The 24,608-nt window shown below is 45.6% G+C and overlaps 1 protein-coding gene across 3 annotated transcripts in view; it reads left to right on the plus strand.

The window, feature by feature from the left end:
- The window catches only part of Smyd3 (SET and MYND domain containing 3), a 522,482-nt gene that overhangs the window by 444,406 nt on the left and 53,468 nt on the right, over positions 1-24,608 (plus strand). For all 3 annotated transcript variants that reach the window (XM_040738398.1, XM_040738397.1, XM_040738399.1), the window contains exon 10: positions 731-905. In XM_040738398.1, the coding sequence (XP_040594332.1) occupies positions 731-905 (175 nt within the window). The remainder of the gene's footprint in view (positions 1-730; positions 906-24,608) is intronic.

The following is a 24,608-nucleotide window of genomic DNA, read 5'->3' on the forward strand; positions in this document are numbered from 1 at the left end:
TCCTGGTACTTTTCTTTCTTTTTTGTTGCTTTTTGAAACAATATCTCTCTATGTAGTCCTTGCTGTCCTGGAACTTGCTACATAGACCAGGCTGCCCTCAGAGAGAGCCACCTGCCTCTGCTTACTTTAAACCCAATGTTTGGGTTTACAGTAAGAATACATTTATTTCAGTGAAGTATAGGTTTTGAGTCACTTTTGTGTTATAGTAAACACTAAATATAAGACCCCCCTGGAAATGCATTTCTTCAGATGACCACACCTGCTGCAGGCCTGCACATCCAGGGCTCAGATGAGTCAGAAGAAAACTCATGCTTCTCTTTCCTCAGAAAGGATTCTCTCTTTTAAACAGAAATAATTCCACAGTAAACTATTTGAAACCAAACTCAAACTTCAGTACAGTTTAATAAACACCTTCATTCATTTCTCAACTAAGTTGAAGGAGAAAACATGTAGACGTGTGAAAAAAGAATATTTCTTGGGGACTTTTAATTCTCCTAAAGTACAGGCTGGGCTAGAGGATGGTTTGTTGATGTAAACAGAATTCACTTCAGTAAGATGGCACTTGAACGTGTTTTTGTCTCTCAAGTGTGTTTCCAGGCAGCTCATCCGTATGAAATAATGGGCACCTCCTCCCTCCCATGTCTGGAAGCTCTGCAGCCTTTTAGACATCTGTGCTTACTTCTGTGTTTTCTTGATGAAGACAATACATCCTTAACTCAGTTAATAACAGAGTGGGAGCAGGTTCTGACCCTGTGCCAGGCGATCATAAGCAGCAACTCTGAACGGCTTCCCGACATCAACATCTACCAGCTGAAGGTGCTCGATTGTGCCATGGATGCTTGCATCAACCTGGGGATGCTGGAGGAGGCCCTGTTCTATGCCATGCGCACCATGGAGCCGTACCGGTGAGTGCAAGGCGGGGCTGACACACAGGTGTCTTCACTGTTTGCATGGGATGGGATGGCCGTCGCCAAGTCACTCTGACTCTGCTGTCTTATATCAAGTGTCCCATTGGCTTTAGGCATATGAAACCAGACCTTGTTTCATTCATTCCTCCATTTCTTCACACATTCATCAGCCATTGGCAAAGGCATTCCAGGTTCCTATCCATGTGCTTGTTCAGTAATGAGTTAGGCACTGTCTCTTGGTGGAACAGGTGATTGTAATACAGTGTGAAGTTTGCAGTAACAAAGGCAAGCAGGGAGGCAGGCAAAGAGGAACATGTGACTCCTCCTATCTTTGAACCACTGGTCCAGGTGAGGGAGGCAGATGTGCTGCTCTTTGGTTGGTTTACAGTAGTGATGGCTCCAGATTGATTGTCAGAATTGATATTTGTGAGAGTGCTGGTATACAGATTATTGACCCTTATAGTCACCTTGTGACTAGGTAAGTGGCTGCTCTTCTCCAATGGGTCATTGCATTGGAGAAGAAACTATTGGTGAACTATAGGTAACCCATCACTCTGTGTGGGGTGAGGGACGTTAATTCATCACAGTGTCTGTTCGAGTGTGCGCGTGTGGGCACGTGTTTGAAGACAGGATCTAGGTCTGTGGCCCAGGTTAGCCTCCAACTCATGATCCTCCTGCCTCAGCCCCATTTGCAGTACTAGGATTGCAGGAATGTGCCACCATGCTTTGTGGAGATTGACTGCTTCTTGCCCCTGCTCCTCTCCTCCAGGTGGGTGGGTGTTTGCTCTTGGGTGGTCTTGTGATGTGGAGGAGTTTTGAGGGAAGGGGGTTGAAGACAAGGGCAGGAAGTCTGACTCTGCTGGCTGTGGGGCTCCAGTTTTCCCTGGGCTAAGAGCTGAAGTTGAGTCTGGGAACAAGCCAATGGGGAGAATGTGGGCCAGTGAATAATCTCAGATCAGGTTTCCCAGTGCCCAGCACAGGACAAAGTTGCCACGGAGAAGACACCTGGATACACGGGACATAAAGGGGACAGTGTCTGCAAAGCAGGGCACCATTCCTGGAAGATGTACACCTCCCCATTGTGCAGATGATGCTAATACAACCTAGCCAAAGAGGGTGAATCTCAGGGAGTATCCAGGTCTAGACCTTTGGGACATGAGGCAACAGGTACAGGTAGCGATTCCAAGTAAAGCAGGTGGGGCACAGCCTGTCCCCACTGGAGGGGAGCCTCAGGTGACAGATGATAAGGAGGGGAAATTACCAGTATCTGCATGTCAAGAACAGAAGCAGGGTTAGAATCTAGACTGTCGACAGAGAAAGCGATATCAAGCCTGTGTGACCCGAGGTCAATAGTCAGATCTGGGTCAGCACTACATGTGGGCCAAGTCCCCACTACCAAGTAGATGGCAAAGACCCACAGACCAGCCAGTAGCACCAGAAAAGAGCCTGAAGATAACCAAGTCCCCACTACCAAGCAGATGGCAAAGACCCACAGACCAGCCAGTAGCACCAGACCCAAGGGTGTTTCCAGACTTTTGGCAGGTGGCTGCTTTTGTTCCCTTGTGGTGAGCAGCTTTGGAAGTGTCTGTGAGTCAGCTTTAATCTAACTGCCTGGAGGGCTGAGACCGGAGACTTTCCCATGAGCAGTGGAATGTCTGTTCAGGGTGAGGAATCTTGTGGGTTTTCTGAAAGTATGAATCGAACACAGAGAGATAAGGCTACTTTCTCAGAGCCTTACTGGGTGTTGACACGGTTAATGCAGTCTCCGAAGGCTGCGGCCTGGCCTCGGGAGCTCAGAACACAGGCGGCACAGTGTGCGGATGGACCCAGGCCAGGGGCTGCAGACTGAGAGATCCCACCTTTCTCCAAGCCCTGTGGCAGCTCTGCTGTCGTGTCGACACCCCCCCCCCCCTGTCTTTGGAGCAGATTCTCCTCGCCTCATGGTCCCTTCTATTTGCCATCCTGGCTGCCCTGCCAAGACCAACATGAATCAGTCATTTAAATGCCCTACCAGAAGGCCCTAACAGTCCCGAGTGCATCTTGAATCTTCTTTTGTCAACACTCACACAGATTTCTGCACAGGATTGGCCTAACTCTAGTAAGTTGGTGGTTTGATTGACCAGCACTCGAGGCAGTCAGCTTTCTGCATAGGTGGAGCCAAGTCCTCCGCAGCATGTTCCCTGTGTTTGAGAAACTTTTGGTTACTTTTTTTTATGGTGTTGGCTAGTCACCTTCTCTCTGTAAATGTGTGTTCTCTCCTTGTGTGCATGACAAGTTTCCAAACCTGGACAGTCTGTCCTCCCTAGGATTCTGTAAGGACTTCTTTGCAACATGCTATGCTGCTTCACTTCCAGTGAGTAGGATTCGTGCCATCTGCCACCAGAGGCCCTGTAGAAGCAAAGGCTAGGAACAGTCTAGAACCAACACAGTTAAAAGAAACAGGAACACACCTTGTCCTTTTCCCTTTAGCTCAGGAGATGTGAAAACAAGGCCCACAGGCCAATCTTGAACAAGAAGGGGCTGGGAAGATGGTGATGGTTTTCACCTGTGGCTACTCTAGGTGGGCTTTTGCTCCCATTTAGCTGGGGACACAGACAGTTAGCTAGGTCTGGGTTACTGAGAGGTGACCGGATTGCCATCCGCAGGAATAACTTGATGATGTCAGTCTGCTGCTTGCTGTGCCTGGATTGAGGTCAAGCCTCTAATAATGAGCACTTTGTCACTCACGACCTCATCTCAGCTCTGGCTGTTGACCTTGGAGGACAGAGCCCGGGTCCCATTTTTATCCAGCCCACTGCTTTCAACCCTCATTTTGCTACTGACTTATTTTTACTCAATAGATCCTACTTGGGTTTATGGTGCAATTTAATGCAGACCATTTTATTAAATCTTCCACAACAGTGTCTAGATCGGCTCCTCGTCTTTTTAACGGATGCATTGTCCTGTAGAAGCATCTCTGACCCTCGGTGCTTATTTAGCCTCACTCTGTACATTCTGATCCAACCACTAACCTATCCCACTCAGGATGCCTTAATAGAGTACCAGCATCTAGGCAACTTAAACAACAGAAATTTGTCTTTTCACAACTTTAGAAGCCCAAGGTGCCAGTAGTTTGGGCCTTTGTCTGAAGCCCATCTCCTTAATCTGTAGATGGTGGGTTTTCGTTGTGTACACTACATGGTACCCCACTGTACAGGGGGTGCCCCAGAGGTTTCTTCATCTGTCTCATCTTTTTATAAAGCCACAAATTGGATTAGGGCCCACCCCCAAAGGCGTCATTTTAACCCAATTACCTCTTTAAAGATCCCATCTCCAAAGGCTGTCTCATTTGGAGGTCATTTGCAAGGGATTATGGGAGGATTAGAATCTGGCCCATATTCTTGGCCATTTGCCTCCAGCTTAACCACTGCCTTCTTGCCATTTCTAAAAATGACCCATATCAAGAATCAATTCCACCTGTCATTCTTGGAAAAAGACCCCTCTTGCTTGTAAGGTCTCTGCTTGAGTTCAGGAGCTCCAGAGGCATGCAGCAGCCCCTGCCAGCGTGTGCAGGAGCAACTGGGTTGACCCTGGAGACTTGCTTCCTAACCAGCCATGTAGGCACTAGCTGGCCAAGGAAGAAGACCACCTACTACTTGATCCCAGCTTAGGCTACTCACGCTCAAAGTATGGTGCCCTATTGCCATGTTCTGCCGCTTCGTCATGGGCTGACTACAGAACGCGGCCATTTTCCTGTCTGGTTTGTCTTGGTGGGTGATCTTTCACTCTGGCAATCTCTTTTCTATGCTGGGTCAAGGACACTGATCCCCCCTTCCCTTCAAGTCCTGTCACTGTGGATGAATACCCAAGAAGAAACCCATTCTCCACCCTTCTGGCTGGGTCACAGGAAACCTGTACTGTTCATGTTCAGCCGTGTGGATGAGCAGTGTGAGTGAGTGTGTGTGTGTGTGTGTGTGTGTGTGTGTGTGTGTGTGTGTGTGTGTGTGTGTGTGCACGCACTGAGAAGTTATTCCTGGGTGTTCTACAAAAGTATTCCCATAATAATAAACCCATTGCTCATCCCGGTCATGTCTTCTCCTATACTTTTCCAAGCCCTTACAGAAGCCCTTGGCTTTCCTGAACAACAGTCTTCACTTCCTTGCTACAACGAATTGTAGCATAAACCAGGGGTGGAGAGCAGACCCTTGGTAATCTCTGGGCATGTGCTGCCTATCTCCTGTTGAATCAATCTGTGATCAGCTGCTCTTACAGTACAAAGCTGCCATTTCTCTTCCTCTTCTCACCTCTTGGAAGAGAAAGTAGGCAAAAAAGGCCTGAGAAATGGGAAATGGTGGATAGAACTTTGAAAGACTTAAGACTTTAAAAATAAATTTTAATCACATATGATCACTAATTTTAATCACATATAAAGCACATGCTTTATGATTATAAAAATTGATCAGTGCCATTTATTTGTGTATTTTGAATGAAATCCATATTGGGTTTTTAGAAATTCTCCAAGGGTGGGTGAACGGACTGTGAATAAAATTGCACAAATAAAACTGGTTTCTCAAGCCTCATGAATCTGATCAGTTGTAGAGAACAGTGATAACATTTGTGAGGAACAGTAAGAGGTCCTTGAGAGAAATGAAAAGATGGGGATTGAATGTCCTTCAAAATTGTAGTCCCAGCTTTTGAGATAGTCAAGTTATTTTGAGCAAGAAAAACAGCCTCTGAACTAGTTAATATAAAGCCCTATAAAGCTTGTTAAAGCAGACTGTCTTGAAAAATGGTTAATATTCTTATTGTTCAATGTATTCAAGAGAAGTGGCCCAGCCAGCTGCTAAGAAAGACAGTGGGCAACCAAAACCCCAGAATGGGGAGGGGACACTGCTCTGGTAGTTGTGGGGGGGAAGCACCCTGTTTTGCACTTTGCAGAGAGTAAATGGATGATAGACATTGCTTTTTCTTCCCAAAGGACACCAATCCTACTAACGCTGCCCTTCAGAATTAAAGAGGAAACAATCTGCTCTCACTGGTAATGGGGAGGATCGCTATAATGCCCTCCCAAAGTGAGATAAATTGAGTTCACCAATTGTAAAAGCATCTCCCAGCGATTTGTTAGCATCAGCGTTACAGAGGAGTAGGTGAAAGACCCGAAGAGCCCCCTCCACCTCTCAGCATTCTTAAGCGGAAAAGGGATTGCTGTGGTTTCTTAAGAGGCTGCTGTGGTCCAAGCGATTTGCCCATCCTTGAGATCCTCACAGCCCCAGTGAGGAGAGCTTAGCCTGTCCACCCGCTAGAGGACGGGACGGGTATTCTCATGACTAGCTCTCCAATGGTAGAGCTATGGCTTCAAGCTCAACCCTCAGGTGCATGTATTTTATTTCCTTTAGAAAAGCATTAGAGTCAGAATGAATTTGAGTGCTGGATTGGATAGCAAATGTCCCCCATTTCTGGCTGTGGACGGCTTTATTTGTGTTGGAGATGCTGCCAGGAGAGTGCATCTAGATATCAGCAAAATGTCTGCAAGAATCTCTGGTACATTTCCTACAGAAAGATATAGACTAGTAAGATGTCGTTACCCCTTTGAAGCAGCTGTTTCTGCTCCCTAGTTATTAGGAGATTGATGGACTCTTTGGGGAAAATGAAAAGGGATATGCCTCTAAGTGGCCTTTTAAAAAATGGTCTAAGTCAACATTTTTATCTGAATGAATAAGATGAATAAATAGAATTTATGTATATCATATTTTTCAAGGGATTCAAAGCTGGGAAGAATAAATAATATGTTAGGGGACTAAACTAAGCTCAAAAACCATCATTTTAATCAGAAACATTTGGTCAGTACCAAAAAATGAGTGGGGGTATAGCAAAAGTCTACATTTGGAGCTTGGAAGTGACAGCAAGATAATACAAATAACATCTGTTTCTATATAGATATGTACATGTATATACTAATATATATGAAGCATTCTGATTAACTGTCTGACATGCATACTTAAATTAAAGTAGTTTCTAACCACTAGAGGTAGATTTTAGGTCCTAAAGCATTCAGACTTCTAACTGCTGGGGAATTGGGAGATCCATTTGGCGGCCACAGGTCCCCAAAGCAGAGGTAACAATTCTGTGCAGGTATCACAATTCTGTGACTGAAGAAAGCAGAGGCAGATACCCACAGACAAACCCTGAACTGAACTCTGGAATCCAGTGTCAGAAAGGGAGAACTGATGGGAAAAGGAGTTAAGACTGGGCTGGTTTAACCCAGAGAAACAGTTGACCTGAACAAGGGGGAGCTCTTGGACCCCAGATTGATGGCTGTGTGGAAAGCATGGGACTGACCCAGACCCCCTGAATGTGGGTGTCAGTGAGGAGGCCTAGGTAATCTATGGGGCCTTGGATAGTATTTATTCCTGGTGTACAAATAAACTTTGAGTGCCCATGCCATAATATGGGATGCTCTCTGAGCCAGGACTCTTGGGGGAGGGCCTAGGCCCTGCCCTGGATGAAATGACAGTCACTGGAGATCCACCATGGAGGGCCTCGCCCTCCCTGGGGATCTGAGTAGAGATTGGGTGGGGGCCTGGAGGACCTGGTGGGGAGGGCGGGGGAGGAGGGAAGGGAGAGGGAGCTGGGATTGACATGTGAAACAAGCTTGTTTCTAACTTATATTTAAAAAAAATAAAGCTGGCATTCGTCTGTCAGTTTGCAAAACGCCCCTCCCCCACCTGGCTGGCCCTGTTCATCCAGGTCCAGTGACCACCATGGGTTTGTAAGCTCTCAGTGTTACTTGCCAGCACCGTGTGACCCTTTTCTTGGTGGCCATTGAGTGGGAGAGGGAATGCTGGGAAGATTCTGCCCAGACCATCAAAGACCCAGAGAACAGAAAGAAAGCAAGTACCTCACCCACTCATGAGTTTTCAATGGAAAGATGACTTTTAATCTAAAAATAACTAAAGAACAGGCACTAACCCCTATTGAGATGGGTGAATGGGTCTATCCAGGTTTGCAGAAACACAACATCTACGTCAAGGAATGTTTTCATATTTAGTCCACATGACCTGCTTCTGGTCATCTATCAGCTGTCTGTCCCCAGGGTCCCAAGCACAGGCACCTGCCTTTGCTCCTGTTTAAGTAGTGTTTTCCAAAGTAACTTCCATTGAGATAATGTTCCGCCGAGGTTCTGAAATGGTGGGCTAGCTAAAAGTGGTTCCAGGTCACCACACATTGTTTCCAAGTACGTAAGTCTGCCAGCCATCGCTTGGCAGGTCCATCAGAGTGCTCAGTCTGGATTGCTAGCATCCAAGGCTGGACTGCCCTATCCAGCTGCACCTGCTATTGTCTCCCCTACGCCACTGCCTTTGAGTTCTTAGCATCCTTTCTATTTCCATCTTGATCCCCTAGATAATATTTTCAAATTTTTATCTACTAGGAAAATGATTTTAAGCTACAAAAAGTAAGACTAAAAATAAGCCAGGTATGGTGGTGCTTGCCTGTAATCAAAGCACTGGTAAGACGGAGTTGTCAGTAACTCAAAGTCAGTCTTGGCTACACTGCAGGTTCAAATCCAGCCTCTGCTACTTGAGACCCTGCCAGATAAAGAAAGAAAGAAACCCAGCTAACTAAATGTATTGTATCTTCTCCAGCTCTCATCGCACTTTACATTAAAATAAAGTAAAGCCTCGGAACATCAAACAACATACTGCAAAGTCTTTCTTGTTCTCAGGGCTGTAGCTAACTTCCCTTGCTTCTGGCTGTGAACTTCTGGCTGTGGAAGGTGGAGACTTGTTTCCCTCATTCACCATGGAGAACTTGAATGTACAATTCTCAACTCAAAGTCATTTTCAGTGACAGGCACAATGACGTGTTGCCAGACTCCTGAGAGCTGTTGTCCCAGGGGCCTGTTGCAGTCTGTGCCTTTGATCTCCCCACTTTGTCCTACTGTAAGCGGTCTGCCATGGCTCTTTGATGTGTTTGCTGCTTAGCCATTTTTTTCTTCCATTCATGCAAGGTCATTTCATTTTAAATACTCTCATCTTCCTATTACCTCTGGAAATTTGTCTATTTTCTCTTTTAGTTGCCTCTGTTTTTCTGAATATTCTGGTCACATGGTAAGCTATGTTTCTATGTCTTGTGTCTCTTACTTTGTGTTCTAGAAGCTACCTTGGACTTTATCTTCCAGGTTACTAATTTGTTTTTGTATTTTGTCAAATTTATTTTTAATTTACAAGAATACAATCTTGATCTCTGATGGATAGCTCCCTTTTCTTACTCTTGTGAATTCTTCGTCTTGGAAACCTGTCTTTTTTTTTTTTTAATTTTCTTCCATTTTCTAGAAGATCTTAGTTTTCTTCAAGCTCAGTATTTTCTCTATGTTTGTTCTTATTAATTTTTCTTGAATTTTTGATACTTCTTGGTTGCTTATATTTTTGAAACAACTTTATTGACAGAGATCCACATGCTACATAATCCCTCCATGCAGATAACAGCCCGGTAGCTTTGACGTCCTCACAGGGAAGTATGCCCATCACTACAGTTTCATTATCTTGCCCCAGGAAAAGCCCATGTTCTTAGGGGTCTCTCTCCAGTCCTCTCAAACACAAGCTGCTCCTACCCCTACCTAGGTAATAACTGCCTCTTCATATTTGAAATAAAGGGCTAGAAAGCCTGGCTTATGCCTCTAGACTTTCAGAATGGAAGCCAGGGGTAGGGAAGGAAGGAAAGCCAGGGGTGGGGATTCAGGACCACAAGGAGTTCACAGAGGAACTAGGGCAGCAGGTGGGCTGTCTTGCTGCTCTGTGTTGAGCTGGTTAACTTTGTGCCAAGGGTTAAAGAACATCCCATTGTAGGTGATGATGAATCTGTCCTGTTTGCAACCGTCTCCTGCACAAGTGATCTAGTACACAGGTATCATGCATTGGTCGATTCAGCGCACACAGTAGGTTTGCACTGGTAGGTTCAGTGTCATGCACTTAGATGCTTCATGTACACTTATCTTATTTGAACACTTGGATGAGGCTGTTTTGCTACTATGTGTCTGTCAGCAATATTTCCCTAAAGAAGGTCCACAGCATTACATTTCACAGTGTTAGGCAACAGAATATCAGAGCCTAGGTCCATCCTTTTGCATGCAACACATGTGATTTGTCTCCATTTAGAGCTGAAAGCTGTGTCTCAGAGAGCTGAATGCCTTACCCAAGGTCACACACCAAGTAAGGGACAAAATATTTCACACTTGAAACATTCTTCCCATTACCTGTCCTTCAAGATGACAGGCACCTCAAGTATACTAGACCTACTGTCAGTCAGAATTCACCCAAAACTCCACTCATCAACTGGCCACCATAAGCCCCTACTTTAACTTGAGGGCCACAGTGTTTCTTGCTGTCCCCCAGAATCAGCATCAGTTCAGATCTGGTATCCAAACGGCCAAACAGCCCTTTGGAGAAGAACTGGAAAAAGGCTAACAGTAAAACATTTAGGCATTTTATCAAGCTCTTTCCTCTGGGGAACTGAGCCATACCTCCATTCAAGGGGTTCTGGGTCTGCAAACTGGTTCAAATTTGGAAATTGATTCACACACCAAGATTCCCATTCACCATGATCCAATGTAGCCTTTCTGTCATCTGTTTGAGAATTTCTCTGTTTATACAGACCAAACAAAAATGCAATAGATTTGTTTCTTTTTTATTTGTTTCTTTAATCTGTTTCATTTCTGGAAACATCATGGCTGATTAGACAGTACCAAAGCTCCATAAAAGTCACACCACCATAAAAATCACTTTGCCTGTGCTGTCCATCATGGGTCCAGGCCGTTATGGACATTGCTTTGTCTATGCTGCCCATTATAATAGCCAGGATCACCTTGCCGTTGGCAATTCAGTGCTACCACCTAGCCCCTGCTACTTTGGGACCCAACTGAAGACTTTACATTTAAGTCATCCAACTGAGCAGCAGTGTCTCCACTAAGGGCTGGCACCAGGGAAGGGACTACAACAAAACTCTTCAGGTGTGCTGATGCCCCCTCACCATTTTGTGTCTTACAGAAGGGCATGTCTTCTGGGCCTTCCCATGGTGGAGGATTAGGTTTTTCCCAGAGTACCCACTGTAGCATTGCAATTTCTCTGAGCCTTTTAAAATCCCTTCATGAACACTGAGCCAAGGCCTGTCTGGGATCATCAACTCTTTCAATAGGCCGTCTTTTGACAAATGCTTCAGGCGATCATTCAAAGAAACTTCTGATACCTTTTTAACTGAGCAACATTAGGCCTCGGTCCACCCTTCTGCATACGACATACATGGTTTGTCTCCATTTAGAGCTGAAAGCTGTGGCTCGGAGAGCTGAATGCCTAACCCAAGGCCACACACCAAGTAAGGGACAAAGTATTTCACACTTGAAACGGCCTTCTCACTGCCTGTCCTTCAAGATGGCAGGTAGCTTCAGGGCGATACCTGTGCCCATGCACCAGAAACGGGGCTTTCTTCTCCAGTGTTGCTGTACAGGGAGTCTGTCTCTTTGCCCAAGAGGAACTGAGCCTGGTTTCAGCTATGAAATTGTTTTTTCCGAGCAAGTGAAATAGAGAATCCTCTCCACTGGGTTTCTCAAGGAGATTCTTTATCTCGTGTTGTTTCATTGACTTTAAGTTAAATGTAAGATCTGTGGGGACTGAAAAAGAAGTTGAAGATCATACTTCCAACCGCCAGCTAAGTCAGTGCGGTTCCCAGGTGGGAAAACCAGTGTCTGCCTTGCAGAGGTGAATCGGGCGTGCCATTGTGTCAAGCCGCAGAACCTTTCTTCTCGGGAAATTAACTGACCCTCCATGCTTTTCAGCTCTTCAGTGCAGGATATTTCATGCTTGCCTTTCTTCAGACACACCGCATGTGTTTGGAGTGGAAATCTGAGCTGGTGGCGCCTGAGGAGATGGTTTCTGTCTGTTAGCTGGCTAGGCTGAATTATCCATCGCTAACAGCAATCTGCAGGCATCTCCAGGCTGAGTTGCCACCGTGCTGGTGGAGAAATGGGCTCTAGGGGGCTATGCACCCACTGAGATCCTTTCTCTGATGTTATGTCACTCTAGGCTGGTGACAGTGATGGATTCAGAGGTTGCCAGGTGTGATGGCACACATCTGGGGTCCCAGCACCCAGGAGGGAAGGCAGAGGCAGGAGGACTGCTCCTGTGCTCTATAGCAAATTCCTGTGGAGAGAGAGAATAATTGAATGCAGAGGTTGCTGAAGTGACCTTTCACCCCCACTCCTCCTGCATACCTTTGTCTCCACCCTTCCCAAGTCTGAGATCCTCCAGAGGTTCTGGTAAGGACCACAGCTCACTACAGCACTGGAACATTTGCTTCCCTGTTGGTGGACAGGCGTTGATAGGCCCTGCCCCTCTGCACAGCCGCACAGTACTTTCCCATGATCCAAGAACCAAGTCAACAGCCTCCTTGTACTACGGGACTTCATGTCCATTGCTGCTCTCATTTGATTGTGACTATTCTTTAAATGCCCTGCTGAATAAGTCTTCCCGTGTTGGCATATGTGTATTCATGCACATGTATTATGCTAGGAACTGAACCCAGGGCCACACATGTACCCTGTACCACCGGGCTACACCTCCGGTTACTATGGTGTAGTCAACACATGATTATTAAAACAGTAATTAGATTTTAGGTCATTTGAAAAGTCTCTGCCCTTACTGATGAACTCTGACTGCTTGGGCCAGTGGGATGGACAGTGGGCTCCCTTCTGACACCCTCTGCAGATCAACAGCAGAGGTTATTAAATACTTTTGCCCAGCTTAGAGTTTTCAACACTGCTGATAGTGGAGCTGGAGCCTCCTGAAGTCCATATTAGCACATCTTTGTGATGGTAGTGCCAGTCCCTGGCTGGGAGTGAGCTATCACTGAGCTCCTCTTCCTCTGACACTCAAGGATGTATGCTTACACAAGGCATCTGTCAGCAGTTTGGAAGGACTAGGACAGTAAGCTGATCAGAAACAGGTCCTTGTGAAGTTTCCAGCAGCAGTTGGAACCTGAGACCATGACAACACACGTGTGCCTTAGCTGTTAGCTGAGCCCAAGATCACCCTTCCTAAACAGACTCCCCTTTCAGAAAGGTGTCATTCAGAAAGATCTTCATAGTGTCCCCAAACCCTGTAGTGTGACCATGGCTAGTTCAGGAGCATAGGACTGTGGGTGGGGTGTATCAAGACCTCAGAGTCCAACTTTTCTTGAAGTCAGTGTCTCCTCAGCTTTTTCAGTCAGGCTATCATGGACTCAATTGGATCTTGCCTCTATCCTGTCTCATCCCCCTTAATCTCCTGCCTCTGTATCTAGTCCAAACAGAATTATCTGCCTATTATGGCCACAGAAGTATATAAAACTAGCCAAGATGTATAGATCTGTTTTTAACTTAGCAAAACCATTGGTTTGGAAAAGAGCCCTGGGAAGTGACACCCTGCAGAATGGCTAATGTCCAGTAGGAGTTAGGACCCCTGTGTCTGGAAGGAAACCTGAGCCATCATCTAAAGGAGGAGCAAACCATTGAAAGGGGCTTTCGTGGGCCACCCTGAGCCCACCCGTTGGCTATGGTCAGTCAACAAGGCAGCATGAAGAATACAGGTCTGTCACTGTCCCCAAGGTAAGCTGGTGACCAGAGTTCATTGGCGTTGATACTACACGTCTGGAATGAACTTTGTTAGAGACGCCTCCACCTTCATTTTCTGTCTTCTCTGTTTGTGTTTCTTCCCTGCCCTATTGCTGTTCCTCCGGCTACGGTATGAGTAAGTCTTGCTCTTTCTCCCTGGGGATTGTCCTAAAGCACACTCTAGGGTCTGTCTAGTCCACTGGCTCTTCTGACTGTCACCACTGCTTAAGCCTGCCTTTTGGGGACATCTGTCTTATGAGAGTGGGAGGTGCTTGAGGCTAAACTGTGGAAGCTCTGGCCGTCAAAGTCTGTTTGCCAAACAGTAGCATTGCGGTAATCTGCTGGTGCTGAGAAGGTAGGGCCTCTGAAGCCATCCATCTGCCAGGGCTTAAACTCACCTGGATTCTGATTCTCCTGCCTTCTGTGTCCTTTCAGAGAGTAGCAGAGGGGGGCGTGGCTTCCCACCCCTATTCTGTCTATTGGAACTCTGGTCTATTTAAGTTTTGGTCTCATAAGTTTTGTTGACATGTTTTGTTTGCTTTGTTTTGTTGTTCTGCCATGCAGGTCTATAGCCCAGTGGTAGACCTCTGCTCTTGCCTGGCATTCAGGAAGTCCTGGGATTTTCCATTCCCAGCACGGGAAGTTGGGGGGAAAGGGGGTATCCCATGCCAGTCTTCATTTGATACAGGACCACTGATGAATAGCTGTCCTCATTTATCTCTGCTCACCTTATCTTATAATTGCAAAGGCCCACATTCCTATGATGGGGAGTTTCCCCAGAGACTCCCTGTGTGAGTTGTTTATTTGATGGATAACCTATACACCTGTGTGTACATGCTGCATGCCTAATGTTGTCATTTACTGGGAAAAACATAAGCCCGTGTCCTAAAAGACCTTGTCAGTAGCTGAGGCAGAGCCTGCTATGAACAGCATTGGGTTTACTCCTTGGCTCTTGTGCTCATGGATTTTGGAATGAAGATTACTAAGTGTGCTGCTATGGTCTGAAGAAGACATTTGTCCCATCAGGGCTACCCAGGACTGTGAACTGAGGCTGCCCAGGATGTCTGACATAATTGGGTTCCTACATTTGCAGCCTGCCAGCTGCCAAGTGCAGCAATCCTCAGAGGTGGCCAAAGATGCTGAAGTCCACTCTTCAAGAGTCCAGCTGGGATCAATACTTACAAGATAGGGAAGTTGGTGAGAGGCTGTGTGTAGCTCATCCCTATTTACAGTCCTCATGTGAGCTTGTGCAGGAAAGGGGTCATTGTTTCAGGGTCTGGCTGCCCACCTAGACCAGTCATTTCTCAACGTGTCTCCAAGGCACAACCACTCCATAGGAGCCTGAGAAAGTTCATCCATCCACAACTCATGTATATGAAAGGCCAAATAAATCCATTTGGATGCATCAGACAGTGGCTAACAATGCCAAAGGTTCTGAAGAGCAGCCTTTGGATAAACAGACCAGCCAGTCAGTAGAATAGAGACCCTGGCTCAATAGCTTCTCAATTCTCAGTCCCCCAAATGGAGTTAATAAGTTCTGATGAAGAGAAGAGTTGTCAAGGGAGAAGGGCTGTGTGATCAAATTAGCGTGTGGAATAGTGTTTTCGACTAGATGGCAGGCACTGTGTGGGGATAGGGTGAGCTTGGAGATATCTTGAGGTTCAATTGGTAGGATCCTAGAAGTGACCACCACCCCATCCAACGGCCCTGATCAAAATGAACCTGCCTGGCACCAAGCAGAGGCAGGGGCATGTTAATGCAAGGATCCTGTCCTTACCTGAACAAGAGGTGGGGACTTGGACAGTCTTCATGAGTGTCTACCTATTGCCCAGATGGCGCCTAAATAAGTCCTTACAATAAGGAGCCCACTAATTTGAACACTCTCAAAAATAAAAAATAAAGACAGCTGCACCTTGCAACAGAGAAACTTAGCAAGCTCCACCTCTCCCATGGGACTGGGCTAGCTTCATCAGTGTCATGGGGAGCATGCGCATTCCCTCTGGTCAGATACAACCAGAAGAGCACTATCTGGCTTAAGAGAGCAAGAGATGAACTAAGGTTGGAAGTTGTTGTGTGGAGCACCTGACCACTGCCCTGAAAACTGTCAGGGAAAGACTGAGAAATGCCGATGGCCAGTGGAAGTTGGGGAGACAGGATGGGTAATGTGGACTCCAGGACGGGAAAACTGTACAGGTGGAAAATTCACAAGAGTCACTTAGAGTCTGGGGTTAATTAATTAACAACACTGTTCCAACATTAGTTTCCTAGCTTTGGCACGTGCTGCTTGGTAGTGTGAGATATTCATGACAGGAACCCAAGGAAGAGGCTCATAGGAACTCTCAGTGCCACCTTCATAATAGTCTATTGATCTACAATCATTACAAAACAAAATGCCTATCTTTAGAAGGTCATGTGCCAGCAATATGAAGGTTAGTTTTCTGTCACATGCAGGAAGTGGTTGAAGGCAATGGAGGTCACCAGGTCTCTAAGAATCAGAAGCCTCAGTGTGACCAACAGGTGGTGGGAGGGTCCAGGAATGCTGACTGCTCCCTGTGGAGAGCTCTATCTGTTTATTCAGCATCCAGCACTGGGACAAAACACCTAAGACTGCCAACCTCAATGGAGGAAAGGCTTGTTTTAACTAGCATCTTTGGAGGTTTCAGTGAATGGGTTTGTGACCCTGTTGCTATGGCAACATGGTATGTCACGATGTGATCATGTGGTACAAGAAGCCTTTTCACTTTGCAGCTGTTGAGAAAAGAAGGCAATATTCCTTTCATAGACATACCCCCAGTGACCCGACTTCTGCACACTGGGCCCAATGTCCTAAAAGTTCACCACATCCCAGCAGTACCATAGGCCAGTGACCATACTGTTAACACGTAAGCTTAGGGTGATCTAAGTACTATAGCACTCCATCGCCAAGAGTCTGTCTGTAGCAACTCCCAGCTAACACGTAAGCCAGGTCTGTATGCCTTGAGCATCCCTCATACAGAATGCTCTAAACACCAAAGGTTCTATTAGAGTTCAGATAATGATGCTAGCGCCATACTGTGAAACTTGCTTTCACATATAAAATTATTTAGGGCATCTATAAGGTGATTTTCAGACTGTGTTACAAGGTATATATTTATTAGACTTTAGATCACTCATTATGTATATGCAACTGTTCCAAAATCTGAAAGTATCCAAAATTATTATTATTCAAAGCATCTCATCAAAGTCCAACTGGTGAGTGGGTTTTACTTGAATTGCTTATGTAAGTATAGGTGAGAAGTTACAGAAGTAGAAAGGATTTGAAGACAGTTATATCACCAAAAGTCCACTGTAGCATGGCGATGGCTCAGGAGAGCTGCCACCTGGAGCACACTGTGCAATCTGCAACAGTTTGGAAGGGTCTCTTCCAGACAGATTATGAACTCTTTGGGTAATGCACCTTGTCTGAAAATGACTCTCAGAAGTCCTCATTGAGTATATGTATTTGTAGAGGGAGGGGCCTAATGAATCTGTTCGATCTCAGGGACTTCCTGAAGACTTTGTGTTGTTTACTTCCTGAGTGTAATGAGCTTGCCTGCAGCCCTGTGTTAGGATGGAATGTTTTATTACCTCTCTTCAGAGTGTCCTGTGTCTTAATCAGAAGCATCCCTCCGAGATGAAGGGTTATCTTTCAGAGGAAATAGCAACACATCAATACCCCAATATAGACACATAATTTAAAAAATAAAACTCTTCTTGTAACCAGTTGCTCAACTCCCACCAAAAAAAGATGTCTTTGTTATTACAAACACGATGAGCTTGTAACTGAGATTTCTTAGAATCCTAGAAATGAAACTGGAATGGAACCCATTTTGCTATGGTTAACTTCCCATGGAAGCCTGGGGTTCCACAGAACACACTTTGAGGAAGGGCACCCCATTTTGCTCGCTGGAGTATGGCTCTTCAATCTGAATCCTTCCAAGAGTTCAGCGGTTGGTCTGAAAGGTGTGTGCTGCACAGCTGTATTATGCAGTTTCTGAGTGTGCAGTTGCTCCTCTGTGGTGACCCCAGCAGAGATCATGTTAGATGTGGCAGATTCCCTTAGGACCACATGTGGGAAGGACCCCCAGACTTGCCCTTTCACTAGAAAGTAAAACTGAAAAGTGAGGAGGCGGGTGTGGTGGGCAGAAGCCTTCCTACTCCAGGAACCTGGTCACTGTCACCAGCAGAAAGATCAAACCCCACTTTGTACATTGGCTGGATAGATCCTAGCAAAGATTCCAGTTCAGAGCTCCTTGGTGGTGAGTCACAACTTATCTCATGCCTGAGCTGACCTCCTCTGGCCCACTGCAGGATCAGCATCATCTTAGCCACAGTCAGTTTGATGGTGATGGCCCACAGTGGCTTGGTTGGTGGCACCTGTCCCCTGGCCAGTGATGAGGTAAACTGTCATTTCTGCAGTTGCCATCACATGGGGTTTTATTAATGTCATCCCCTGCTCCAGACTTGACCTTCAATCACTAGGCAACAAGAAAACATTGAAAACGACTTCAACTAAATGAAAAATGCTGTGCGGAGAACTCAGTCTAAACGTCACCACCTGTGGATGAGTGAGGCAAGCAAGCGGGCTGCCTGGCAGGTACATTTCTAGCTGATGGAAACTTCAAGCTGTTAATGGCTCTTCTGGGACACGGCTGTGAGGGCAGAGCTGGCTCCTAGTATAGTGGAGTAACTAATGAGGGAGAAATGACTCAAGCACGTGTCTAAAATAACCAGGGACATAGGGTCCGGGAAGAGCCATAGCACTGATCAGACTTCCTAGCCAAAGGCTAGCTCCTTCCCATGAGTGCAGGTGAGGAGAGCCACTTAATTTCTTACTGTACACTCGCCACGGCTTGCCTTCCATCACTGCGAACAGAAAAGCTACATGTTAACTAATGCATCATGTGGGGCCCTTGGTGTGTTTCCATTGTGAAGGGCAATCATATATTAGCCCTGACACTCTTTCATACAGCTTATTTTCAAAGTTCATCTCTGCTGTAACACATATCAGTATTTTGTTTGCCAAAGCATATAGAAGGCAGTGGCCTGTCACTGTAGGAAAACAGTAACTAAGGGTGGGTGGGTCCTCTTGTAATGTTAATGGAGAATGTCACTCACACAAACAGGCAGCCAGGCTTCTAAAGTTCAAGTGTTATTTACTCGGGATAAGCTCAGGTTTGGTTAAGAGGCCTGTGGTATGGATGGGGTTTTTGATACTGTCGTGTGTATTGAGACAAAAAGAAACTTTGTGGTTTGAGAAGCCAGCCTGGGGGCTGAGAGGCTACCCACCAAGCCAAGCATCTATACCATGCTCTAAATACAATGTCTGGAATGCATTGCTAGAGAGGAAGAAGAAAGAAATACCTGCCTACCATCCTTTTAGATCTTGGATGCCTGTCCCACGTCACCAGCCTGGAGCCATGTTGGGAGGCTGTGGAAACTTTAACAGATGGGTCAAGTGGAGGAAGTTAGATCATTTGTGCTGATGAGACCATGGACCGAGACCTCTAAAACTGGGGCCATTTCCTCTCGTTGAGTTGGCTATCTCCGGTGTTTCATCACAGTGTTGGACACCATCTCTTCTGGTTTAGACTAAGTGTTCTAGTTATCAAATGAGATGTTATTGAATCTGTGTTAGCTCTTGTCACTCTTTTGAATTATTGTATTATTCATGGCTATCATGTTATGTGGGGGAAAAGTCTGTTTTCTCTAAGCTTCTTACCTTGTATAGGGCAGTGTTTGTTGATCATTCTCTGTGACAAATCATCTGGCCCAGAAAGTCCCCCAGAGAAGCCTTCTGTAGAGACTGGTGGAAGATAAACAAGTTGTGGCATTTGTTTTGCACACTCATTGCTGTGGAGGACATCTTTCTCCAGCTCTCAGCATGTTTTCATAGGAGACTATGCATTTTGACAGGTTTATTGAGAGGCAGTTGATGCACCATACAATTTACCCACTTTCAGTACACAACTCAATGGGTTATGATGTGTTTACAGAGTTCTGAAAGCATCTCTACGATTTTTGAACATTTTCATCACTTCTAAGCAACCCACACTCATTAGTCACACCCAATCTCCCCAGTTCCTCAGTCACTGGCTAATCTATAATCCACTTTCTGTTTCTCTAGATTTTTCTTTTGCAGACATTTTATATAAATTCATTAATATACTAGCTAACCTTTGGACTAAACTCTCTCATTCAGTCTATTTTTAAAGTTCATCCATGTTGTAACATACATCGGTACTCTGTATTGCCAAATCATATTCCATTTTATAGATATACTGCCTTTTATTACCAATAGAGCAAATGATAATCCTTTTCCCTTATAGGCAAAGAATATCATTGTTATGAAATTTGTGCTTAAGTTCTTGGAGAGAAATATGCTTGATTGTTCTCGGATGTGTATTTAGGGATAAAATACTTGATCTCTTGGTAACTTCTGTTTAACATTTTAAAGAACTGCTAAGCTGTTTTGAAAATGTGTAAATATAATGTCACATTTCTATCAATAATGTGTGAAGTTTATAATTGCTGCATATCCTCACTTCCTTGCTATCTTTGTCTGGGTATTGTTTGCATGTGTGTGCACATGTATGTGCATGTGCACTTATGCTTGCCTGTGGCTGTGTGTATATGGGCGTCTGAGGTTGATATTATGAGTCTTCCGCTATCACTGTTCACCTTGCCTTTTGGGACAGAGTCTCTTACTGAACCTGGAGCTCGCTGACTAAAGGTTAGGCTAGCTGGATAGAAAGCGCAGACTGCCTGACCTCCTTACACAGTTTACAGGTGACACCGCCACTCTTGAGTGCAGGGGATCTGAGCTTAGGTCTTCTTACTAGAGCCTGCCCTGGCCTGTCTTGATTCTAACCATCCCTCTGGGAATGTCGCTGTATCGCATGGTGATTCTCATCTGCGTTTTTCCTGTTGGGCGGTGCTACCAACATTTATTCATGTGTTTAGTGGCCACTTGTATTTGTTCTTTAAAGAAATGTCTATTCCGATCCTTGACCCACATTTTAGTTGTGTTGTTTGTCTCTGAATTATTGAGTTGTAATGGCTCTTAGTTTATTTTATTGGTTTATTGATTTTTGAGGCAAGGTTTCACTTTGTAACCCGGACTGGCAGTCTTCCTGCTTTGGCCTCCTGAGTGCTGGGATTACAGATGTGCACCACATGTCTGGCTTAGTAATTTTTTGTGTTTTGAAGACCAAGTCTCTTGGCACACATGTAACCTGCAAGCATTTTCTTCCATTCTCTGGGTTATTATTTTTGCCTTTTTAAGTGTATTTTTTATTTTAATGATGTTAAATTTATGGGGGCTTTGTGAGTGTTGCAGCTTATACTTCTTGGCATCATATCTAAGAAACCATCGGCTCAAACAAAGACATCAAGAGCCACTCTTGCTTTAGCTCTAACATGTAGGTATTTGACTCATTTTGTGTTAATCCATATGTACAAAACGTGCGTGGGCCAGCCGCATTCCGCGTGGATACTAAACTGTTATACATCCCCCTTTGGAAGCGGGAAAGACGGGCACCTATTTGCAGTCACTCTGGTTGACAGGAGCTCACCTTTCCACACAGCTGCAGCCTGTAGCTGGAACTCTGTACAACGAGAGCACAGAGGATACTGTCACATCCATCTCTGAAGCCAGCCTAGCTGGTAGGCTCCACTCTCCCAACAGCCTTTGAGCTCTGAATGCTGCCTATCCTTCAGCACAGCCAAGCATGCACAGGCTGATCTGTTCAGAACGTAGGGGTCCTCACAGCACCCTCCCCATTTATAGCATAGCAACCTTGGTGGGGGCGTGTTTGCTTCTCTGGGTGTTCTTTTCTCATCTGAATGATAAATGCTTTGCAAGGTCATTGAGGAGTAAATGGGATATCATAAATGGCAGGCATAGTGCTGGAGCCCGAGGCCTAGCAGGTATTCCATAAATGACAATTATCATTATTCCCTTGACACTCCCTCACTTGCCTTGCCTCTGAGCCAGTTGCTTCATCCTTGGAATACAAACTTTAGCAGAGCAAGAATGCCGCTGGGTTTGTTTAATTCGGCACCCATAGGGCCCAGAATAGTGCTCAATACACAAGAAGCTCTTGGTAAATATTTGTTGATTTGTTAAGTATATACTTCCAATACTTAAGTCTAATGATAAGGATAAACATTTTTAAAGCCATGTATCCATACAGCTGTGGTGACCCAGTATATATATATAATGAAATAACTTCCTTTGTTTTTAAGGGAGATGTGGCCTGATGTGACAAGACAGCAAACCTGCAAATGAGGTGAACATATAGTCTCTGGAAGGTGTGATTTCATTTTCAGAATCCTAAAGAACCAGTGATCCTTTAATAAAGTTAATTTATTAAAGAATTTCGGGGTCATAAAAAGTTAATGCCCCTCTTCAGGCTTTCACACTTCCTGGGGAGAGAGCAGCCTTCTCTGTGACCCTTCTTATGAGCAGCTGTATTGAGGCCGAAGGGGGGGGCGAGAGACACGCAGAGACGGCCTGCCTTGCAGATGCTTGATACCTGGGTAAGAAGTGGAATTTACTCCACCATCTATTCCTGTATTTCTGTTCAATATTACTTTCCATCACCCCCACCCCCAGGAGTAAAAAGTCAGTTCTTTCATACCCCCTTACAATGAATGAATATCGACTTTAACCCCTCCTTATTGTATCTGCCCACTCAGGGCTTTAGATCACAACTCTGATGCTGGCAAGCCCTGAGGAATTCTGAGTAGGTTTCTTATAGTCAAGAGGCAAGTGTAAGACGAATAATAAAAACCCAGAGACTGATGTTGAGGTTCAAGCTTCAAGCTGAAGATCCGAGAAGCAAAGCAGCCAAGCCAGTAGATCTTACCTCTACCCAGCTGAAATGGCAACCCTGTCTCCACAAATCCTCAGAGGCAAAAGCTCTGAATTCCTGACTCCTCCTCCTTATATTCCTTTCTCTGCCCAGCCATATCTTCCTGTCTCCACCTCCCTAGTGCTGGGATTAAAGGCGTGTGATCCCAAGTGCTAGGATCAAAGGCGTGATCTCTGTTACTCTTCACTCTTGTGCAGGCCAGGGTGGCCTTGAACTCAGAGATCCATCTTCCTGTCTCCTGAGTCCTGGGATTACAGGTGTGGGCCACCACTCCCCAGCTTCTACAGCTAACTTGTGTGGCTGGGCTTTGCTTTCTGATACTTCAGGCAATCTTTATTAAATCATAAATAATATATCACCACAAGGAGGAGAGGACCAACCAGTGACAAAAGCCTGGGTTCTTCAACTTTATTCTTCATTCATTAGTTCTGTAACCAGACAAGTTCCTTCATATCTCTGGATCAGTTCTAACCTGGGGATGCATGTATTGAACACTATGCCCATCCAGCTCTTAAATTGCACAGCCCTGTGGCATATCCAGTCACAGAGTTTTTCAAGTGACTATCACACCTCTAGATGCTGTTAAGACATGTAGTATGGAGAATAGCCCTTCCCTGGAGATTTACAGGCATGGTGTATGGTACCCCCTGGGAGCATATGTGTCTAGCCGCACTTGATCATACAGAACAAAGGAGAGGGTGAGTTTAGGAATGTCTGTGAGAATCTCAGACATACCTGTGAGAAGTAAATATGGAGCTGAGCCCATGGAAAGCCTGGTGTTTTGATGGGTAAGAGATCGCATGCACATGTTACTTAGAAAGAACAAGGCAGAGCATTCTGGGTGAGGAGTTGTGATTTCAGGGCTCTCCCAAGAACTGGCATAGATGTGGTGTCACATCTCTGTTCCTGCCTCAGTATTCTTCTCTGTAGGTCAGTCGTTCATTCCTAGGGACACAGGAAGGCGGTGAAGGCTAATGATGGTCAACAGACTTTTTGGAAAGGCTTGCAGAGGTCCAGGTTGCTGGACTTTGAAGTTCTGTGGCTTGAACATGCCATGCAATTTTCCTGGGACTTGTTTTTTTCATTGGTGGATGAAAGAAATGACCTTGAAGGGTTGCTATGAAGATCTCATGAGAGACTCAGGCAGTGCAGTATGGGGCCCAACAGTGTCTGTGTGTGACCCTCTCAGCATCAAAGCTATTCTGGAAGGGGGGGAAGTCAAGTGTGTGGCTCTGAGGAAGCAGATTCATGAGATCTAGAATCTAAAAATCCCAGGAGAGCACTATCCAGCCTTGGAAAGAAGGAAAGCCTGTCACATACTATGACAGCAGGTGGACCCTGAAGACACTGTAAGGAGTTGAATCAGCCTGTCACATAAGGATAAATGCTGTGTGCTTCCCTCCTGTGAGCAGTCAACTTGTGGGTTAGAAAGGGCAGGAGGCTATGGGAAGCTGGGAGGAGTGTGGAGAACTGTTCCTGGCAGAGTGTCCGTTTTGCAAGATGGAGACATCCTGGACACCTGTCTCAGCACTAAATCTGCTACAGATTGCTAGACCCAGCGTTTAAAACTGGCGGAGTGAACACAACGTGTATTCTTTCATTTTTATGTAACAAATATTGAAGTTAACACGATACATAAGGTGTTGTACAAGGTGTTAAATTGGGACCAGAGATACAAAGATGGCAAGGGCCCAGGAAACCCCTGCTTCCAGGAAGTTGGGAAATTAGCAAAGTTCTTGTAGAGAGACTTAAGTACACATTGCTGCGGCGGTGGCCTAGGGCAAGCTCCTAGGCACGTAAACTGTGATTTCTATAGATGTAAGACAGGAATAATTAATCCCTGCCCCTAGGTGTGTTGTAGGAATGAGAGGAGAGTGGGTTTAGAGAGGTGGGCGGATACTCACCACGCCTCCAGTTTCTTACCACGGTGACCAGGCACCTGGCAAGAAACAACTCAAGGGTGGAAGGGTCTGTTCTGGCTCATGGGTACGGTGTGTTTTCGAGAGAAAGGCATGCTAGCAGGAGCATCAGGAACTGGTCACAGTGTGTGTATGTAGTAGGGAGGAATGCTGTCCCGCTGCTGGCTTCCTCCTTTAACCCTTTTGTCTAGTCCAGGACTTCAAGTCCAGGACTCCAGTCAGGACATCTGCCAGCATTCTGTGTGGTCTTCTCTCCTCAGTCAAATCC

The sequence above is a fragment of the Mesocricetus auratus genome, unplaced genomic scaffold (assembly GCF_017639785.1).
Source record: "Mesocricetus auratus isolate SY011 unplaced genomic scaffold, BCM_Maur_2.0 Super-Scaffold_100676, whole genome shotgun sequence".
Lineage (NCBI taxonomy): Eukaryota > Metazoa > Chordata > Mammalia > Rodentia > Cricetidae > Mesocricetus > Mesocricetus auratus.